The sequence below is a fragment of the Oncorhynchus tshawytscha genome, linkage group LG31 (assembly GCF_018296145.1).
Source record: "Oncorhynchus tshawytscha isolate Ot180627B linkage group LG31, Otsh_v2.0, whole genome shotgun sequence".
In the NCBI taxonomy this organism is placed as follows: domain Eukaryota; kingdom Metazoa; phylum Chordata; class Actinopteri; order Salmoniformes; family Salmonidae; genus Oncorhynchus; species Oncorhynchus tshawytscha.
Window position 1 is genome coordinate 26,493,701 of NC_056459.1, and position 21,799 is coordinate 26,515,499.

Consider the following 21,799-nt stretch of genomic DNA (forward strand, 5'->3'; position numbering starts at 1 on the left):
ACTAAACTACATTCAGGTTGGTGTTTTGGTAGGTTTGACAGAGGCATGTGTATGTTGTTGGCTTGGTCATGTTAAACAAGCATCGTCAAACTTATGACAAACCTGGATAACGAAGTAAGCAGAGAAGCCTGTTGCAACTCTTTTCCTGTCAGGTAGAGTGGTCTCACCTGTTTGCCATCGGCGCCCACTCCTGGAAGCCCGGGAGGCCCTGGAAGGCCAAGGTCACCTGGGGTAGCTAGCACCTTGACAATGGACGTCTCACTGCCCACCTCTGAGGGAGAAGACTGGCACACCTCACACGACGCACCCTGGGGTAGATGGGAGACACACTGGGTTAGGACGGGTGGCAAAACTCTCCTACACACCTGTGTGGACACACGGATAGCCATACTTTCATGTGTAGACATGCACGCACACACACTTCACCTTCTCGCCCTTAGGACCTGGAGTTCCCAGACCAGGAATCCCTGCATCTCCCTGTCAAAATAATCAAATGACACAATATAACACAAGACAACACAACATAACACACTCTAACACAACACAACACAACACATTACACAACAACCTAACACAACACATAACACAATATATAACACAGCACAACATAACACTACACAACATTACACACTCTAACACACTCTAACATACTCTAACCCAACATAACACAATATGGTGACATCAGCCAGTATTGGATGTAGTGTCTGTTATCTCCATCTCTCACCTTTATCCCCTTCAGTCCATCCTTGCCACTAGGTCCTCTGGGTCCAGTTTTGCCCTATCAGATAAATAGTTACAGTACATGTCATCACTTTATCTCCAAAGAGCATCGCAACCGCCAACTGAAGTCATTTCTGCATCAGTAATTTCTGAGAAATATTTTATCATAACGGGTGACAACTTTGAATATAAAGTATGAATATAAAGTATCAGTCACTGAAAAGAGTCTAGTGAAATCACTCTTAATGGTAGTCTACACTCACCGTTTTACCGTCAGCTCCTTTGCCACCAGCGTTACCCTGGAAACAAGATAAACTGTAATGTCAACAGAACTGTACAAATTGCTTTTGAACTAAATTTAATGGGTGAGATACATAAACACATTTATTCCATCAGTCTCTGCACTATGTCAAAACTCCTGTGTCCTACTTGGAACCTTACGCAGTACACACCTTTTCCCCTCCTAGCCCTGCCAGGCCAACGAGTCCAGCCTCCCCCTGTAAAGCACCAACAGAGTGGAGGAGTTACTTCTGGGTCAGATACACAGAAACAGGAACAACACAGGTACAAACAAACACACACACACCACAGGAGGCTGCTGAGGGGAGGACGGGTCATAATAATGGTCGGAAAGGAGCAAAAGGAATGGCATCAAACACCTGGAAACTATGTGTTTGATGTATTTGAAGTCATTCCACCTATTCCGTCCAGCCATTACCACAAGCCCAGGAACTCCACAATTAAGGTGCCACCAACCTCCCGTGACACACACAAGACAACACAACAGAACACACACTTACACATTCATTTCCAAAAAACACACATTCACCTGTTCTCCCTTCTGTCCCAGCCCAGGTTCTCCTTTCTCTCCTTTGAGTGTCAGAGATTGTTTCATAGCAACCATGTTGGCACCAGGTATTTCACCCAGGGTGGGGCACACAGCACATGCGTCACCCTTTTCCCCTTTGACCCCATCCGATCCCACCTCTCCCTGCCAAGCACACAGACACACATCATAACAGTGAGTCAGATTAATGATAACACCCACTAATAGGCATGCTTCCTTTAAGGTGTATCATCTAAAGTGGTTTCCAAACAGATCAGTTAGTATAATGTGGTGTCCAAACAGATCAGTTAGTATAATGTGGTGTCCAAACAGATCAGTTAGTATAATGTGGTGTCCAAACAGATCAGATTGTATAATGTGATGTCCACACAGATCACTTTAATGTGGTGTCCAAACAGATCAGTTAGTCTAAGGTGGTGTCCAAACAGATGGGTTTAATGTGGTGTCCAAAGCGATCAGTTACTCTTCTGTTGAGTACAAACAGATCAGTTAGTCTAATGTGGTGTCCAAACAGATCAGTTAGTCTAAGGTGGTGTCCAAACAGATGGGTTTAATGTGGTGTCCAAAGCGATCAGTTACTCTTCTGTTGAGTCCAAACAGATCAGTTAGTCTAATGCGGTGTCCAAACATATCACTTTAATGTGTTGTCCAAACAGATCAGTTAGTCTTTTGTTGAGTCCAAACAGATCCGTTAGTTAAATGTGGTATCCCTAACAGTTCAGTCAGTCAAATATATCTAATGTGGTGTCCAAACAGATCAGTTAATCTCATGTGGTGTCCCTAACAGATCAGTTAGTCAACTATATCTAATGTAGTGTCCATAACAGATCAGATAATCAACTATATCTAATGTGGTATCCCTAACAGATCAGTTATTCTAATGTGGTGTCCCTGACGGATCAGTTCGTCAACTATATCTAATGTGGTGTCCCTAACAGATCAGTTATTCTAATGTGGTGTCCCTGACGGATCAGTTCGTCAACTATATCTAGTAAAAACTATAATGTAGTGTCCAAACAGATCAGTTAGTATAATGTGGTGTCCAAACAGATCAGTTTGTCTAATGTGGTGTCCAAACAGATTAGTTTAATGTGGTGTCCAAACCGATCAGTTAGTCTTCTGTTGAGTGCAAACAGATCAGTTAATCTCATGTGGTGTCCCTAACAGATCCGTTTGTCAACTATATCTAATGTGGTGTCCCTAACAGATCAGTTAATCATATGTGGTGTCCCTAGCAGATCAGTTAAATAACTATATCTAAAGTAGCATCCCTAACAGATCAGATAATCAACTATATCTAATGTGGTATCCCTAACAGATCAGTTATTCTAATGTGGTGTCCCTGACGGATCAGTTCATCAACTATATCTAATGTGGTGTCCCTAACAGATCAGTTAATCAACTATATCTAATGAGGTGTCCCTAACAGATCAGTTAATCAACTATATCTAATGTGGTGTCCCTAACAGATCAGTTAATCAACTATATCTAATGTGGTGTCCCTAACAGATCAGTTATTCTAATGTGGTGTCCCTGACGGATCAGTTCATCAACTATATCTAATGTGATGTCTCTAACAGATCAGTTCATCTAATGTGGTGTCCCTAACAGATCAGATAATCAACTATATCTAATGTGGTATCCCTAACAGATCAGTTATTCTAATGTGGTGTCCCTGACGGATCAGTTCATAAACTATATCTAATGTGGTGTCCCTAACAGATCAGTTAATCAACTATATCTAATGAGGTGTCCCTAACAGATCAGTTAATCAACTATATCTAATGTGGTGTCCCTAACAGATCAGTTAATCAACTATATCTAATGTGGTGTCCCTAACAGATCAGTTATTCTAATGTGGTGTCCCTGACGGATCAGTTCATCAACTATATCTAATGTGATGTCTCTAACAGATCAGTTCATCTAATGTGGTGTCCCTAACAGATCAGTGAATCAACTATATCTAATGTGGTGTCCCTAACAGATCAGTTATTCTAATGTGGTGTCCCTGACAGATCAGTTTGTCAACTATATCTAATGTGGTGTCCCAACAGATCATTTATTCAACTATATCTACTGTGGTGTCCCTAAAAGATCATTTATTCAACTATATCTAATGTGGTGTCCCTAACATATCATTTATTGAACTATATCTAATGTGGTGTCCCTAACAGATCTGTTGGTCAACTATATCTAATGTGGTGTCCCTAACATATCATTTATTCAACTATATCTAAGGTGGTGTCCATAACAGATCATTTATTCAACTATATCTAATGTGGTGACCCTAACATATCAGTTGGTCAACTTTGTCTAATGTGGTGTCCCTAACAATTGTTTTATTCAACTATATTTGATGTGGTATCCCTAACATATTAGTTAGTCAACTATGTCTAATGTTTTGTCCCTAACAGATCAGTTATTCAGCCATAGAGGAGACGCTGGCCACAATACAGCTGTCATGTCACAACATGATCTGTGGTTTGGGATGGCGAAGGCTGCTAAACAATTACAGTATGTGGTTACAGGCACAGCATGGTGTGCGTGTGTGTGTGTGTGTTAGGAACCTTGAAAGTACTTGTTTGTCTTTATACACAGTGCTTTCGGAACGTATTCAGGCCCCTTGACTTTCCCCACATTTTGTTACGTTACAGCTTTCTTCTAAAATTGATTTTTAAAGAAAACATAATCAATCTACACACAATACCCCATAATGACAAAGCGAAAACAATTTTTGTTGGAGTTTTTGCAAATGTATAAAATAAATAAACAGAAATACCTTATTTACATTAGTATTCAGACCCTTCACTATGAGCTTTGAAATTGAGCTCAGGTGCATCCTGTTTCCATTGATTGCCATTGAGATGTTTCTACAACTTGATTGGAGTCCACCTGTGGTAAATTCAATTGATTGAACATGATTTGGAAAGTCACACACCTGTCTACATAAGGTCCCACAGTTAACAGAGCAAAAACCAAGCCATGTCCGTAGAGATGCGAGATAGGATTGTGTCGAGGCACAGATCTGGGGAAGGGTATCAAAACATGTCTGCAGCATTGAAGGTCCCCAAGAACATAGTGGCAAAACTGAGCAATCGGGGGAGAAGGGCCTTGGTCAGGAAGGTGACCAAGAACTAAATGGTCACTCTGATAGAGCTCCAGAGTTCCTCTGTGGAGATGGGAGAATCTTCCAGAAGGACAGGTCTCTGCAGAACTCCACCAATCAGGCCATTATAGTAGAGTGGCCATACGGAAGCCACTCCTCAGGAAAAGGCACATGGCAGCCCATTTGGAGTTTGCCAAAAGGCACCTAAAGACTCTCAGACCATGAGAAACAAGACTCTCTGGTCTGATGAAACTAAGATTGAACTCTTTGCCTGAATGCCAAGTGTCACATCTGGAGGAAACCTGGCAAAATCCCTATGGTGAAGCATGGTGGTGGCAGCATCTTGCTGTGGGGATGCTTTTCAGCGGCAGAGACTTGGAGACTAGTCAGGATCGAGGCAAAGATGAATGGAGGAAAGTACAGAGAGATCCTTGATGAAATTCTGCTCCAGAGCACTCAGGGCCTCGGACTGGGGCGAAGGTTCCCCTTCCAACAGGACAACGACCTATGGATCTATGGAGACTAAAAATATCTAAAAATATCTGTGCAGCAACGCTCCCCATCCATCCTGGTAGAGCTTGAGAGGATCTGCAGAGAAGAATGGGAGAAACTCCCCAAATACAGGTGTGCCAAGCTTGTAGCATCATACCCAAGAAGACTCGACGATGTAATCTCTGCCAAAGGTGCTTCATCAAAGCACCGAGTAAAGGATCTGAATACTTATGTTAATGTGATATTTCCCTTTTTTATTTTGAACAAATTAGCAAACATTTCTATAAACCTGTCTTTGCTTTGTCATTATGGGGTATTGTGTGTAGATTGATGAGGGGAAAAAAACTAAAAACTAAAAAAACTAAAACTAGAATGATCCTTCCACAGGTTCACCTACGGAAACCTTGTTACGACTTTTACTTCCTCTATTTAATAAATTTTAGAATAAGGCTGTAATGTAACAAAATGTGGACAAAGTCAAGGGCTCAGAATACTTTCCGACGGCACTGTACGTATGTGTGTGTGTGTGTACATTTCCATTTGAGTCATTTAGCAGACGTTCTTATTCAGAACACCTTTTCACCTAGTCGGTTCGGGATTCAAACCCGCAACCTTTTGGTTACTGGCCCACTGCTCTGAACCGCTCGGCTAACTGCCTCCCTTGGTATACTGATGTGTATGCACCTACAGTATATGAGTGTGTGTACGTGTGCGTGTGTGTGCACAGTTGAGTTAGAGGCTGTATGTATCCCATTCTCAAAGCACATGAATGAAACATGAGATATAAAGGAACTCTGTACCTTCTCTCCCGCCTTCCCATCTGATCCTTGAAGACCCTGATGAACAGAAGACAGGAGATGAGGAGGGAGGAGAGAAGAGGAGAGGAAGAGAAGATGAGATAATAATTATTTATAGCTTTAAATGAGCATTTCTGAATTCCTTGATGACTATATTAAACATAAATCACTATGTGCACATCTTGCAGACTGCACCTTTAAAGGGTCAAAGGTTAAGAGTTAGGGGTGCTATATATCTCACCGGGAGGCCAGGGTCTCCTATCCCAGGCTCTCCTTTGGGCCCTGTCTTCCCCTGGAGGGCTACTGTGTTGCCCAGGTCTTCAGACAGGACGGGACACAACTCACACGGGTCACCCTGTGAGACAGACACACAGAGTAAAAGAGAGTAGGAGATGTACGGACACAAACCCACAGATGTAGAAAAACAAACCCACAGATGTAGAAACACAAACCCACAGATGTAGAAACACAAACAGTCACATATGTAGAAACACAAACCCACAGATGTAGAAACACAAACCCACAGATGTAGAAACACAAACAGTCACATATGTAGAAACACAAACCCACAGATGTAAAAACAAAAACGCACAGATGTAGAAGCACAAACAGTCACAGATGTAGAAGCACAAACAGTCACAGATGTTGAAACACAAACAGTCACAGATGTAGAAACACAAACAGTCACTGATGTAGAAACACAAACAGTCACAGATGTAGAAACACAAACCCACATATCTAGAGAAGTATAGATACACACACCGACAAGTCAATTATATACAGATATTTAGAGAGAAAATCACGATAATTCAAGCTGGGACACTGAGGGTAAGTCACCTTATCTCCTTTACCGCCACCAGGACCCCTAGGACCCTGAAAACACAACAGCAATACATTATAGTAGAGCATTATGATTAGGTTTCAAATTACACGCTGACTAACATGACTGACTAACATGACTAAAGGACTAATTGACTAACATGACTAACTGGCTAACATGACTAACTGGCTAACATGACTAATGGAGTAACACAACTAACAGACTAACGTGACTAACATTACTAACTTACTAACATAACTAGCATGACTAGCTGAATAACATGACTAGCTGACTAACATGACTATCTGATTGACATGACTAATGGACTATCATGACCAACTGACTAACATGACTAACTGACTAACATGACAAACTGACTAAATTGACTAAATGACCAACTGACTAACATGACTAACTGACTAACATGACTAACTGACCAACTGACTAACATGACTAACTGACTAACTGACTAACATGACTAACTGACTAACTGACCAACTGACTAACATGACTAACAGACTAACATGACTAACTGACTAACATGACTAACTGACTAACTGACTAACATGACTAACTGACTAACTGACCAACTGACTAACATGACTAACAGACTAACATGCCTAAATGACTAACATGACTAACTGATTGACATGACTAATGGACTATCATGACCAACTGACTAACATGGCTAAATGACTAACTGACTAACATGGATAAATGACTAACATGACTAACTGACTAACATGACAAACTGACTAACATGACTAACTGACTAACATGGCTAAATGACTAACATGACTAACATAACTAACTGACTAACATGACTAACATGACTAACTGACTAACATGACTAACTGACTAACATGACTAACTGACTAACATGACTAACATGACTAACATGACTAACTGACTAACATGACTAACTGACTAACATGACTAACTGACTAACATGACTAACTGACTAACTGACTAACATGGCTAAATGACTAACATGACTAACTGACTAACATGACTAACATGACTAACTGACTAACATGACTAACATGACTAACTGACTAACATGACTAACATGACTAACTGACTAACATGGCTAAATGACTAACTGACAAACTGACTAACATGACTAACATGACTAACTGACTAACATGGCTAAATGACTAACTGACAAACTGACTAACATGACTAACTGACTAACATGGCTAAATGACTAACATGACTAACATGACTAACTGACTAACATGACTAACATGACTAACATGACTAACTGACTAACTGACTAACTGACTAACATGACTAACATGGCTAACTGACTAACTGACTAACATGACTAACTGACTAACATGACTAACATGTCTAACTGACTAACTGACTAACTGACTAACATGACTAACTGACTAACATGACTAACATGGCTAACATGACTAACATGGCTAAATGACTAACATGACTAACTGACTAACATGACTAACATGACTAACTGACTAACATGACTAATGACTAACTGACTAACATGACTAACATAACTAACTGACTAACATGACTAACTGACTAACATGGCTAAATGACTAACATGACTAACTGACTAACATGACTAACATGACTAACTGACTAACATGACTAACTGACTAACATGACTAACATGACTAACATGACTAACTGACTAACATGGCTAAATGACTAACATGACTAACTGACTAACATGACTAACTGACTAACATGACTAACTGACTAACATGACTAACTGACTAACATGACTAACTGACTAACATGACTAACTGACTAACATGACTAACTGACTAACTGGCTAACATGACTAATGGACTAACAAGACTAACAGACTAACGTGACTAACATTACTTGCATACCTAACACGACTAGCTGACTAACATGACTAACTGACTAAAAACCAAAACAGTTTTCTGAATGCATCCTGTACTCACAGGATCTCCTGGCTCTCCATCTTTCCCTGGTGTCCCAGAATCACCCTGGGACAGGAAAAGAGGAACAAGAAATAGTAACCATAACAACAGTTGTAACATTCCAGAAATGTACATTGTTGTGGGATGTGTTATTATCAAACAATATAGTCTGCATACTTCATATACTGCAGCCTTCAAAGTTTCGAAGTAGAATTTAATTAGATTTAAAATAATAACGCAGATATTTTTTACCTTTTCTCCATTCGATCCAGGTGGTCCTCCTGGGGTGCCCTAGGAACAAAACAAAACACAAAAAAAGAGAGCTGAGCAACTATCCCCTTCTAACTGCCTTTAACTTTCTCTGTCTACCAGAGCCCAACAAGAACAGACACACTCACACACAGGCTCTGCTCTAGAAGCTTGTTGGTTTCAGTCAAGGGTAACATACTGTGTCTTCAATAAGATGTGTTAGAGGTGGATTTATACATTTTCTATATCTATAAATTTGTCTTAATATCATAATCCCTTCTGCATACAGAGTGATATTGTTGTGAAAGTTACTAATAACTAATGCAGAGGATTTTCTCTCTCTCTCAGAAACACAAGCCACTGAGTGACCCACTCATTCACAGCTCGCCAAGAGATTCAAAGACAAACGGGCAGACAGACAGAAAACAGGCTTTCTTAAGCTGAACCATAATTGTCAGTGACCTATATTAATTGTGTAACTAATGCCTATGACCTATGACAACCAACTAATAACCAGGCTGAGGAAGCAACCAGGCTTATCAAGCAGCTACAAACGTATTTTCATTTTATTCGACAAATCCCATGGTTTAACCTGCCTATGGTCAGACAGCTGCAAGATTGCTTTGTTTCTATAATACATTTTCCAGACATGATTAATCTTCTCCTTTCTATGTACAAACGCCATTTATATTTTGCATACGGCCTACCCACCATTCTATATCAACCAATCAAGTAGCAGACTTACTTGACAATCAAAGGAGGAACTCTCTAGGACCTCCTCCTAAACCTAGGGGTTTATAATACTCTGTCATTATAATCCCTGTGTATGTTCTCCTGTGTACATCATGGTATTAAAGAATTTGAAGTGAAGTTTCAATTGTCGATTTCACCTTTCAGATGCTTTTAGGCTCTAGTCAAAGGTAACACACAGATTCTTCTTGGCACAAAAGCTGCATCCATATAGCCGGCCATTGCCTGCCAAACCCAGCCCCACCCTGCCCAGTGCATAAAGCATCAGACAACTGGGAGGCAGGAGAGTTCTTAAAACAGCACTCTGACTCCTGACCAGAGGATGGCACAGATAGATAGGACAGAATTCCAGGGCAGACACTACTCACTGGTAGGCCTGGGTTTCCAATTCCTGGAAGTCCTGGAAGTCCGGGGTGACCCGGTTCTCCTGCTAGTCCCTCGGGCCCCACTTTTCCAGAGGTACCCTGGGAAAACAAGTTACTAAAGGTTAAAGTTCAAATAGTCCAAATTGACATGAAACAGAAAATGAAAGTTGGAATTTGAGTGTCACTAACACCATTTGTTTACAGTACATACAGATAGGAAAGTACAGTGTACATACAATGGAAGTAACCATACTGTATTTAACGAGTGCTACATTAAGAAAAGAGTAGCTCTCACCTTCTGTCCCTTGGGTCCCACCACACAGATGGATCCAGCTCGACCCTGGAGACACACACAAAACATAGTGACATCATCAGTGTGCGACGTGGCCAGAAGAAGGTTGGGTAACCTGTTTTGTAGCATTATTTGGTGTAGAACTGTATTGATCCCTGTATCGATATCTCTCAATTCCAACAGATATTGTCATTTTACTGCTGTTGTTTAATTATTTATTCATTTTACTTTCTATTTTTTACTCATCCATTTTTGACTTAACACTTATTTCTCCTCAAGCATTGTTGGTTAAGGGCTTGTAAAGTAAGCATTTCACTGTAAGGCCTACACCTATTGTATTTGGCGAATGTGAAATATACAATGTGATTTAATTTGATTGTGGAATGCCAAAAAGGAGGAAAAAAGGAGGATGGCTCCTAATCATTTCCGGAACAGAGCACAAGGAATGGCATCAAACACATGGACTAGAGATGGGACAATAAACTGAAAATGATCGACACCGACCAAAACAACCCTTATTGTGGCCATTTTGTTGAATAAAAAACCTATAAGGCCCCACTAGAGAAATGTCAAATTGAAATACGTTTGCTGATATGGGTGATTGTTAATAGGTAAGCTACAACATTCAAGCAGTAGTAGTAGCCGTAGCAGTAGCAGTAGTAGTAGTAGCAGAAGTAGGAGTAGCAGTAGTAGCAATAGTAGCAATAGCAGTAGCAGTAGTAGAGGTAGTAGTAGTAGCAGAAGTAGAGGTAGCAGAAGTAGCAGTAGTAGTAGTAGTAGAAGTAGCAGTAGTAGCAGCAGTAGTAGCAGTAGTAGCAATAGCAGTAGCAGTAGTAGCAGTAGTAGTAGCAGCAGTAGTAGTAGTAGCAGCAGCAGTAGTAATAGTAGAAGTAGTATTGGTAGCAGCAGTAGCAGTAGAAGCAGCAGTAGTAGTAAAAGTTGTAGTAGCGGTAGTAGCAATAGCAGTAGCAGTAGTAGCAGCAGTAGCAGTAGTAGTAGCAGTAATAGTAGTGGCAGTAGTAGCAAAATCAGATGTAGAGGTAACAGTAGCAGAAGTAGCAGTAGTACTAGTAGTATTAGCAGAAGTAGTAGCAGTAGCAGCAGTAGTAGTAACAGTAGTAGCAGTAGCAGCAGTAGTAGCAAAAAAAAGTAGCAGTAGTAGTAGCAGTAGTAGCAGTCATAGTAGTAATATATGTAGCAGTAGAAGTAGTAGTAGTAGTAGAAGTAGCAGTAGTAGTAGTAGTAGTAGCAGTAGCAGCAGTAGTAGCAATAGCAGTAGCAGTAGAAGAGGTAGTAGCAATAGCAGTAGCAGTAGTAGAGGTAGTAGTAGTAGCAGAAGTAGAAGTAGCAGTAGTAGCAGTAGTAGTAGCAGCAGTAGTAGTAGTAGCAGCAGCAGTAGTAATAGTAGAAGTAGTATTGGTATCAGCAGTAGCAGTAGAAGTAGCAGTAGTAGTAGTAATAGAACTAGCAGTAGTAGTAGCAGTAGTAGTAAAAGTTGTAGTAGCGGTAGTAGCAATAGCAGTAGCAGTAGTAGTAGCAGTAGTAGTAGCAGTAGTAGTAGCAGTAGTAGTAGTGGCAGTAGTAGCAAAATCAGATGTAGAGGTAACAGTAGCAGAAGTAGCAGTAGTACTAGTAGTATTAGCAGAAGTAGTAGCAGTAGCAGCAGTAGTAGTAGCAGTAGTAGTAGTGGCAGTAGTAGCAAAATCAGATGTAGAGGTAACAGTAGCAGAAGTAGCAGTAGTACTAGTAGTATTAGCAGAAGTAGTAGCAGTAGCAGCAGTAGTAGTAGCAGTAGCAGCAGTAGTAGCAGTAGCAGTAGTAGTAGCAGAAGAAAAAGTAGCAGTAGTAGTAGCAGTAGTAGCAGTAATAGTAGTAATATATGTAGCAGTAGTATTAGCAGAAGTAGATTGAGCAGTAGCACCAGTTGTAGTATTAGAAGTATTAGTAGTATTAGTAGTAGAAGCAGTAGTAGCAGTAGCAGTAGCAGCATTAGTAGCAAAAGTAGTAGCAGTAGTAGTAGTAGTAGTAGTAGTAGCAGAAGAAAAAGTAGCAGTAGTAGTAGTAGTAGATGTAGCAGCAGTAGTAGTAGGTGTAGTAGCAGTAGTGGCAGAAATAGAATTAGCAGTATCACCAGCAGTAGTACTAGCAGTATTAGTAGTAGTAGTAGCATCAATAGTAGTAGTAGTAGCAGTAGCAGCATTAGTAGTAAAAGTAGTAGCAGCAGTAGTAGTAGTAGTAGTAGCAGAAGAATAAGTAGCAGTAGTCGTAGCAGTAGTAGTAGTAGATGTAGCAGCAGTAGTGGTAGTAGAAGCAGTTGTAGTAGGAGTAGTAGTAGCAGTAGTAGTAGCAGTAGTAGTAATAGCAGAAGTAGCAGTAGTTGTGGCCGTAGTATTAGCAGTAGCAGTAGTAGCGGTAGCAGTTGCACCAGAAGTAGCTGTAGAAGCAGCAAAAGTAGATTTAGCAGTAGCACCAGCAGTAGTACTAGCAGTATTGACCCACTCCAATTTGCTTACCGCCCAAATAGGTCCACAGACGATGCAATCTCAACCACACTGCACACTGCCCTAACCCATCTGGACAAGAGGAATACCTATGTGAGAATGCTGTTCATCGACTACAGCTCGGCATTCAACACCATAGTACCCTCCAAGCTCGTCATCAAGCTCGAGACCCTGGGTCTCGACCCCGCCCTGTGCAACTGGGTACTGGACTTCCTGACGGGCCGCCCCCAGGTGGTGAGGGTAGGCAACAACATCTCCTCCCCGCTGATCCTCAACACTGGGGCCCCACAAGGGTGCGTTCTGAGCCCTCTCCTGTACTCCCTGTTCACCCACGACTGCGTGGCCAGGCACGCCTCCAACTCAATCATCAAGTTTGCGGACGACACAACAGTGGTAGGCTTGATTACCAACAACGACGAGACGGCCTACAGGGAGGAGGTGAGGGCCCTCGGAGTGTGGTGTCAGGAAAATAACCTCACACTCAACGTCAACAAAACTAAGGAGATGATTGTGGACTTCAGGAAACAGCAGAGGGAACACCCCCATCCACATCGATGGAACAGTAGTGGAGAGGGTAGCAAGTTTTAAGTTCCTCGGCATACACATCACAGACAAACTGAATTGGTCCACTCACACAGACAGCATCGTGAGGAAGGCGCAGCAGCGCCTCTTCAACCTCAGGAGGCTGAAGAAATTCGGCTTGTCACCAAAAGCACTCACAAACTTCTACAGATGCACAATCGAGAGCATCCTGGCGGGCTGTATCACCGCCTGGTATGGCAACTGCACCGCCCTCAACCGTAAGGCTCTCCAGAGGGTAGTGAGGTCTGCACAACGCATCACCGGGGCAAACTACCTGCCCTCCAGGACACCTACACCACCCGATGCTACAGGAAGGCCATAAAGATCATCAAGGACATCAACCACCCGAGCCACTGCCTGTTCACCCCGCTGCCATCCAGAAGGCGAGGTCAGTACAGGTGCATCAAAGCTGGGACCGAGAGACTGAAAAACAGCTTCTATCTCAAGGCCATCAGACTGTTAAACAGCCACCACTAACATTGAGTGGCTACTGCCAACACACTGTCAATGACACTGACTCTACTCCAGCCACTTTAATCATGGGAATCGATGGGAAATGATGTAAATATATCACTAGCCACTTTAAACAATGCTACCTTATATAATGTTACTTACCCTACATTGTTCATCTCATATGCATACGTTGATACTGTACTCTATATCATCGACTGCATCCTTATGTAATACATGTATCACTAGCCACTTTAACTATGCCACTTGGTTTACATACTTATCTCATATGTATATACTGTACTCGATATCATCTACTGTATCTTGCCTATGCTGCTCTGTACCATCACTCATTCATATATCCTTATGTACATATTCTTTATCCCCTTACACTGTGTATGACAGTAGTTTTTTTTGGAATTGTTAGTTAGATTACTTGCTCGTTATTACTGCATTGTCGGAACTAGAAGCACAAGCATTTCGCTACACTCGCATTAACATCTGCTAACCATGTGTATGTGACAAATAAAATTTGATTTGATTTGATTTTGATTTGAGTATTAGTAGTGGTAGCAGTAATAGTAGCAGTAGTAGCAGTAGCAGCATTAGTAGTAAAAGTAGTAACAGCAGTACTAGTAGTAGTAGTAGCAGTAGTAGTAGTAGATGTAGCAGCTGTAGTAGTAGTAGAAGCAGTAGTAGTAGTAGCATTAGCAGAAGTAGCAATAGTAGTAGTAGCAGTAGTATAACCAGTAGCAGTAGCAGTAGTATTTTTAGTATCAGTAGTAGAAGTAGTAGTAGTAGTATTAGCAGAAGTAGAATTATTAGTAGCACCAGAAGTAGTACTATCAGTATTAGTAGTAGTAGTACCAGCAGCAGTAGCAGCATTAGTAGTTATAGTAGAAGCAGTAGTAGTATTAGTAGTAGTAGCAGCAGCAGAAGCAGTAGTGGTAGTAGTAGCAGTATTAGTAGTAGTAGCAGTAGTAGTAGTAGTAGTAGTAGTAGTAGTAGCAGCAGCAGCAGTAGTAGTAGTAGTAGTAGTAGTAGTAGTAGTAGTAGTAGTATTAGCAGCAGCAGCAGCAGCAGCAGCAGCAGCAGCAGCAGCAGCAGCAGCAGGTAGTAGTAGTAGTAGCAGTAGCAGCAGCAGCAGCAGCAGCAGCAGCAGTAGCAGCAGCAGCAGTAGTAGCAGCAGCAGTAGTAGCAGCAGCAGCAGCAGCAGCAGCAGCAGTAGCAGTGGCAGCAGCAGCAGCAGCAGCAGCAGTAGCAGCAGCAGCAGCAGCAGCAGCAGCAGTAGCAGCAGCAGCAGCAGCAGCAGCAGCAGCAGTAGCAGCAGCAGCAGCAGCAGCAGCAGTAGTAGTAGCAGTAGTAGCAGCAGCAGCAGTAGTAGTAGTAGTAGTAGTAGCAGTAGTAGTAGTAGCAGTAGTAGTAGTAGTAGTAGTAGCAGTAGTAGTAGTAGTAGTAGTAGTAGTAGTAGTAGTAGTAGTAGTAGCAGTAGCAGTTTTAAGGGTTAAATAAAAAACCTATGCTGCACATTAACGTTGTAAATGTATCGCTCAATTTATCATTAACGAGATAATTCAGTCACTTTATCGCCATATGGATTTGTTTCCATATCGTCCAGATGTTCTGAAGAACTTATCTTAGGCCTATATACACACACACACACACACACACACACACACACACACACACACACACACACACACACACACACACACACACACACACACACACACACACACACGCACACACACTGTAAATTCCTCTTTATCGCCACAGTATAAAACTTTCCATGCGTATACACCACGCTTGGCTGAAAGGGTGAGATGAAAGGATTTAAATCAGCCTGAATCAGCCAGGTTGAGTGAGAAGAACACAGTCAATGAGGTAGCATTGATTCTGCTGGCTTTGTTGCTCCAGTCTAATCTAGCAGGCATTAGGCAGATTTAACACCCAGAAAGACGCCAGACACAGCAGAACAGATATCCGTACAGGTCTAGGCCTTGAAGAGTAATTCAGTGTAATTCTACTAAACTCCTCTTAGCCTGATAGGAGTATGTGGGAGTGTGTGTCTGTGTGTGTGAGAGAGAGATGATTTGTTTGTGTGTGTGTTTGTATTTGTCTCGTGTGTGTTCAAGCGTGAGTGAATGTGAGTCTGATTGTGCTAATTATAAGACAGACACATGCTGTTCATTCTAGTAAAATAGGAAGTGATGTTTATGGTTTGCTAACTACCCGGCATATTAGCATAATAGGAATACCATTATATATGCAGAAAAAGTCAGGCATGCTTTTATGCTGCCATCTTCTCAGAGAATGCTTTTATGCTGCCATCTTCTCAGAGAATGCTTTTATGCTGCCATCTTCTCAGAGAATGCTTTTATGCTGCCATCTTCTCAGAGAATGCTTTTATGCTGCCATCTTCTCAGATAATGTTTTTTGCTGCCATTTTATCAGATAATGCTTTTTGCTGCCACTTTATCAGAGAACGCTTTTATGCTGCCATCTTCTCAGATAATGTTTTATGCTGCCATTTTATCAGATAATGCTTTTTGCTGCCACTTTATCAGAGAACGCTTTTATGCTGCCATCTTCTCAGATAATGTTTTATGCTGCCATTTTATCAGATAATGCTTTTTGCTGCCATCTTCTCAGATAATTTTTTTGCTGCCATCTTCTCAGATAATGCTTTTTGCTACCATTTTCCAATACAAATATTTTTTGTTGCCATTTTCTTAGCAATGAAGGAGATGATGATGGTGATGATGTCACAGAGATAAACTGCCACTCACATCCCTTCCTGGGGTGCCAGATAGTCCCTGGAGACCAACCTCGCCCTTCTGTCCTTTATCTCCCTGAGATAAAGAGAGAGAAGGGGTTGGAGGGAGACACAAGTTAATACCAACTTCTATCAAAGTGACAGGCAACAAAACAAACAGACACATACACATCTAGAATTTCTGACAGACAGACTGGACAGTCAGTTGTTTACTAAACATACCTTGTGTCCAACAGCTTCTCCCCAGTTAGCGGGCATCAGCTGCAGAAAGAGAGAGAGAGAGAGAATGAGGACCAACATGAGACCAGGCAGATTGATGAGCAGTGGTAATGTTGACGCAGTGGAACATACTAAATAACACACACACACACACACACACACACACACACACACACACACACACACACACACACACACACACACACACACACACACACACACACACACACACACACACACACTCTATTACTCTAATCTACACAAACATCATTCTGAATAGTTGAGCTAATGCTGCAAATGAATATTCTGTGCCCATTGTACCCCAATATAAAAGTCACTCAGAATTGTATACATGGGAGATACTCACCGACTCGCCTTTCTCTCCCTTCTGTCCCATGTGTCCCTCTTTGCACTGAGAAACAGAGAGATGTCAGGACACAGAAACACCCACACACAATGTATCTAAACTCAGCAAAAAAAGAAACGTCCCTTTTTTAGGTCCCAGTCTTCCAAAGATAATTCATAAAAATCCCAAAAACTTCACAGAGCGAAGAGCCTGGCTGTTGGATCGGAGGGTGAGGGCTAGGGCCACCCCCCCCCAGAAATGTCAGGGAATTTGCAGGTGTCTTGGTGGAAGAGTGGCGTAACATCTCACAGCAAGAACTGGCAAATCTGGTGCAGTCCATGAGGAGGAGATGCACTGCAGTACTTAATGCAGCTGGTGGCCACACCAGATACTGACTGTTGCTTTTGACTTTGACCCCCCTTTGTTCAGGGACATATTATTCAATTTCTGTTAGTCACATGTCTGTGGAACTTGTTCAGTTTATGTCTCAGTTGTTGAATCTTGTTATGTTCATACAAATATTTACACATGTTAAGTTTGCTGAAATAAAAGCAGTTGACAGTGAGAGGACGTTTCTTTTTCTGCTGAGTTTATCTTTGTAAATGGGGTACTATGGAGAGCTGCTTAGCCACCTATATGCTTGTGTGATGAGTAACTTTGCCTAAGACTTGCTTTGGCTCGCCAAACTTTAGCTTCAGTTCAGAGGGCTAATACAGTCTTTAGTTCAAGGGGCTAATGCAGTCCTTCACTTGGACAAGACACTTACTGTACTAGATTCACTGCAGTCTGAACCCTAGGAGAGATAGAGATGTATGGAGAGAGAGAGGGAGAGAGAGATAGAAAGAGAGAGAAAGGGAGAGAGACGGGGGAGAGAGAGAGAGAGGGGGAGAGAGAGAAAGAGAGAGGGGGCGAGAGAGAGGGGGGGACAGAGAAAGAGACATTGTGTGAGAGAGAGAGAGAGAGAGGAGAGGGAGGAAGAGAGAGGGGAGAGGGAGGGAGCGATAGCACGACAGAAAAGAGAGAGTGAGACAGATAGACAAAGTTTGGTGTTAAGTTTGCTTAACTCAGTATGCATGGCACTAAATCAATGCAGATAAAATGAGTATTTGGAAAGTGATGCTAAAATAAAATAAAAATGATACTAATGAGACTTGACAGTGATTTAAATATTTATGAAACTCTCTGTGTTTGATGATGATGCTGCTATGATTCAATGTACTGTATGTATGTGTGTATTTTGGAGGTGGGCTGATCAGTGAGAGTGTGTGTGTGTGTGTGTGTGTGTGTGTGTGTGTGTGTGTGTGTGTGTGTGTGTGTGTGTGTGTGTGTGCATGCTTGCTTGTGTCTAAGCGTGTCTTGACAACACAGGTGATGATGTCACACATTCCACCATGATTAGTTTGGGTATACACACTCCTACGGCCACATCTTCACTGCTGCTCCACGTGTGTGTGTGTGTGTGTGTGTGTGTGTGTGTAGCCTGGTCAACATTGATACAAGTCAGTATTAGATGTCCATCTATGTCTGAGGACGCCGGGAGATGATGTGGAAACCGGCCACTAGGGGCAACAGAGCGCTGTTACCTTCATGGAGGTTTTGGTTTTGCTTGGGTGTTGTGGATGGGTGTAAGCATCTGCCTCTGATTCCAAAGGGTGCAAGTTCAAATCCAGCGATAGAAAGCTGTTTTTGAGATGTTTATTTGAATCCTTTCCCAAACCCTAACCCTTACCTGAACCATTTAGAGGAAATGCTTAACCTTAAGATTTCAGGGGGTTAATGCCTAAACTTAACCTTTACTTTACAAATTCTGAATGTACCTTAAACACTTTGAAATTTGACGTTTGGAGCAACTTCAAATTTTGACATTTGAGAAACATGGATGAACATCTAATTCTGATGTGAGACTGTGAGAGCTGGTGTGTGTGTGTGTGTGTGTGTGTGTGCCCGTTCAGTATTTTCATATGTACTGTATGTGTGTACGTGTGTGCATTTACATTGTGTGTGTGTGTGTGTGTGTGTGTGTATTATTTTCTCACCCGATCTCCCTTCTCTCCCTTCATTCTGTGCTGTCCAGTGTGTCCAACTGAGGCCAGCTGAAACAAACAAACAAACAAACCAAACATATCTATCACACTAAACATCTGTCTTTCTCATTGTATCATCTGAGACAGAATAGGATAACATGACGACAGACATTAGAAGAGTTAGCTAAAGCATACAGATATGGCTGAAGAGGATGTGTAACTAGAGGTGTAGTCATTGACCTGGATACTCCACTTTACAGTGTCTCATACAGCCAGAAGGAAGCTACATGCTATTTTAACTTGTTTATACCTGAACATCATTGCCTACATATTCATCCAATAAAACAGATTTCATTGTTTTAGATATATATTCAATCCACAGGTATTTTATTTCAAGTTACTTTTATTGGTTGTTTGAGGACATTCTATTGTTGCAGTATTATTTTCCATGTGAATGACAGTTGATTGCACTTCTGAAAGGGAGTTTGATGGGGATATGTCTCATCTGTTCAGTCTTTGTTTCTGAAAGGGAGTTTGATGGGGATATGTCTCATCTGTTCAGTCTTTGTTTCTGAAAGGGAGTTTGATGGGGATATGTCTCATCTGTTCAGTCTTTGTTTCTGAAAGGGAGTTTGATGGGGATATGTCTCATCTGTTCAGTCTTTGTTTCTGAAAGGGAGTTTGATGGGGATATGTCTCATCTGTTCAGTCTTTGTTTCTGAAAGGGAGTTTGATGGGGATATGTCTCATCTGTTCAGTCTTTGTTTCTGAAAGGGAGTTTGATGGGGATATGTCTCATCTGTTCAGTCTTTGTTTCTGAAAGGGAGTTTGATGGGGATATGTCTCATCTGTTCAGTCTTTGACTCTGAAAGGGAGTTTGATGGGGATATGTCTCATCTGTTCAGTCTTTGTTTCTGAAAGGGAGTTTGATGGGGATATGTCTCATCTGTTCAGTCTTTGACTCTGAAAGGGAGTTTGATGGGGATATGTCTCATCTGTTCAGTCTTTGTTTCATGTGAATATCAGTGCAACATGAGAGCTTTCATCCAACCAGAACTTACATTTAGGTCATCGTTGAGAAGAACACAACCAGCACACTAAAGAGAGAGAAGAAGGGAGGGAGAGAGACAGATAAAGACAGAGAGAGGGAGAAAAATATTGGGAGAAAAAGAGAGACAGGGAGAGAGGGAGGGAGAGAGACAGGGAGAGAGACAGGGAGAGAGACAGGGAGAGAGGGAGGGAGGGAGAGAGAAAGGGAGGGAGGGAGGGAGGGAGGGAGGGAGGGAGAAAAAGAGAGCAAGAGAGGGGGGAGGGAGGGAGGGAGGGAGGGAGGGAGGGAGGGAGGGGGGGAGGGAGGGAGGGATGGGGAGGGAGGGAGGGAGGGAGGGAGGGAGGGAGGGAGTTTGATGGGGGGGATGGGAGGGAGGGAGGGAGAAAAAGAGAGCAAGAGAGGGAGGGAGGGAGGGAGGGAGGGAGGGAGGGAGGGAGGGAGGGAGGGAGGGAGGGAGATAAAGGAGGGAGGGAGGGAAAAAGAGAGGGAGGGAGGGAGGGAGGGAGGGAGGGAGGGAGGGAGGGGGAGGGAGGGAGGGAGGGAGGGAGGGAGGGAGGGAGGGGGAGGGAGAAAAAGGGAGAGAGAAAGAGAGGGAGGGAGAAAATGAGATAGAGAGAGAGAGAGAGCAAGAGAGAGATAGAAATATTGACATCACATTAGTTCATGGTGAGACACCCTGTAATGTTAACATCACATTAGTTCACATTGAGACACCCTGTAATGTTAACATCACATTAGTTCACGTTGAGACACCCTGTAATGTTAACATCACATTAGTTCATGTTGAGACACCCTGTAATGTTAACATCACATTAGTTCACGTTGAGACACCCTGTAATGTTAACATCACATTAGTTCATGTTGAGATACCCTGTAATGTTAACATCACATTAGTTCATGGTGAGACACCCTGTAATGTTAACATCACATTAGTTCATGTTGAGATGCCCTGTAATGTTAACATCACATTAGTTCACGTTGAGATACCCTGTAATGTTAACATCACATTAGTTCACGTTGAGACACCCTGTAATGTTAACATCACATTAGTTCATGTTGAGACACCCTGTAATGTTAACATCACATTAGTTCACGTTGAGACACCCTGTAATGTTAACATCACATTAGTTCATGTTGAGATACCCTGTAATGTTAACATCACATTAGTTCACGTTGAGATACCCTGTAATGTTAACATCACATTAGTTCATGTTGAGACACCCTGTAATGTTAACATCACATTAGTTCATGTTGAGATACCCTGTAATGTTAACATCACATTAGTTCATGTTGAGACACCCTGTAATGTTAACATCACATTAGTTCATGTTGAGACACCCTGTAATGTTAACATCACATTAGTTCACGTTGAGACACCCTGTAATGTTAACATCACATTAGTTCATGTTGAGATACCCTGTAATGTTAACATCACATTAGTTCACGTTGAGATACCCTGTAATGTTAACATCACATTAGTTCACGTTGAGATA

The 21,799-nt window shown here is 41.9% G+C and overlaps 1 protein-coding gene across 3 annotated transcripts in view; it reads right to left on the reverse strand.

Annotated features, from left to right (window-relative positions):
- Positions 1-21,799, reverse strand: part of LOC112234289 (collagen alpha-1(XVI) chain) — a 148,934-nt gene that overhangs the window by 78,936 nt on the left and 48,199 nt on the right. For all 3 annotated transcript variants that reach the window (XM_042310028.1, XM_042310029.1, XM_042310027.1), the window contains exons 10-28: positions 20,317-20,352; positions 19,268-19,324; positions 17,998-18,024; positions 17,253-17,297; positions 16,889-16,927; positions 16,680-16,742; positions 10,361-10,405; positions 10,069-10,164; positions 8,954-8,992; positions 8,723-8,767; positions 6,800-6,835; positions 6,204-6,317; positions 5,966-6,001; positions 1,550-1,711; positions 1,173-1,217; positions 984-1,019; positions 725-778; positions 427-477; positions 168-308 (exon numbers count right to left, since the gene is read on the reverse strand). In XM_042310028.1, coding sequence (XP_042165962.1) covers positions 168-308; positions 427-477; positions 725-778; positions 984-1,019; positions 1,173-1,217; positions 1,550-1,711; positions 5,966-6,001; positions 6,204-6,317; positions 6,800-6,835; positions 8,723-8,767; positions 8,954-8,992; positions 10,069-10,164; positions 10,361-10,405; positions 16,680-16,742; positions 16,889-16,927; positions 17,253-17,297; positions 17,998-18,024; positions 19,268-19,324; positions 20,317-20,352 — 1,167 coding nt within the window. The remainder of the gene's footprint in view (positions 1-167; positions 309-426; positions 478-724; positions 779-983; positions 1,020-1,172; positions 1,218-1,549; positions 1,712-5,965; positions 6,002-6,203; positions 6,318-6,799; positions 6,836-8,722; positions 8,768-8,953; positions 8,993-10,068; positions 10,165-10,360; positions 10,406-16,679; positions 16,743-16,888; positions 16,928-17,252; positions 17,298-17,997; positions 18,025-19,267; positions 19,325-20,316; positions 20,353-21,799) is intronic.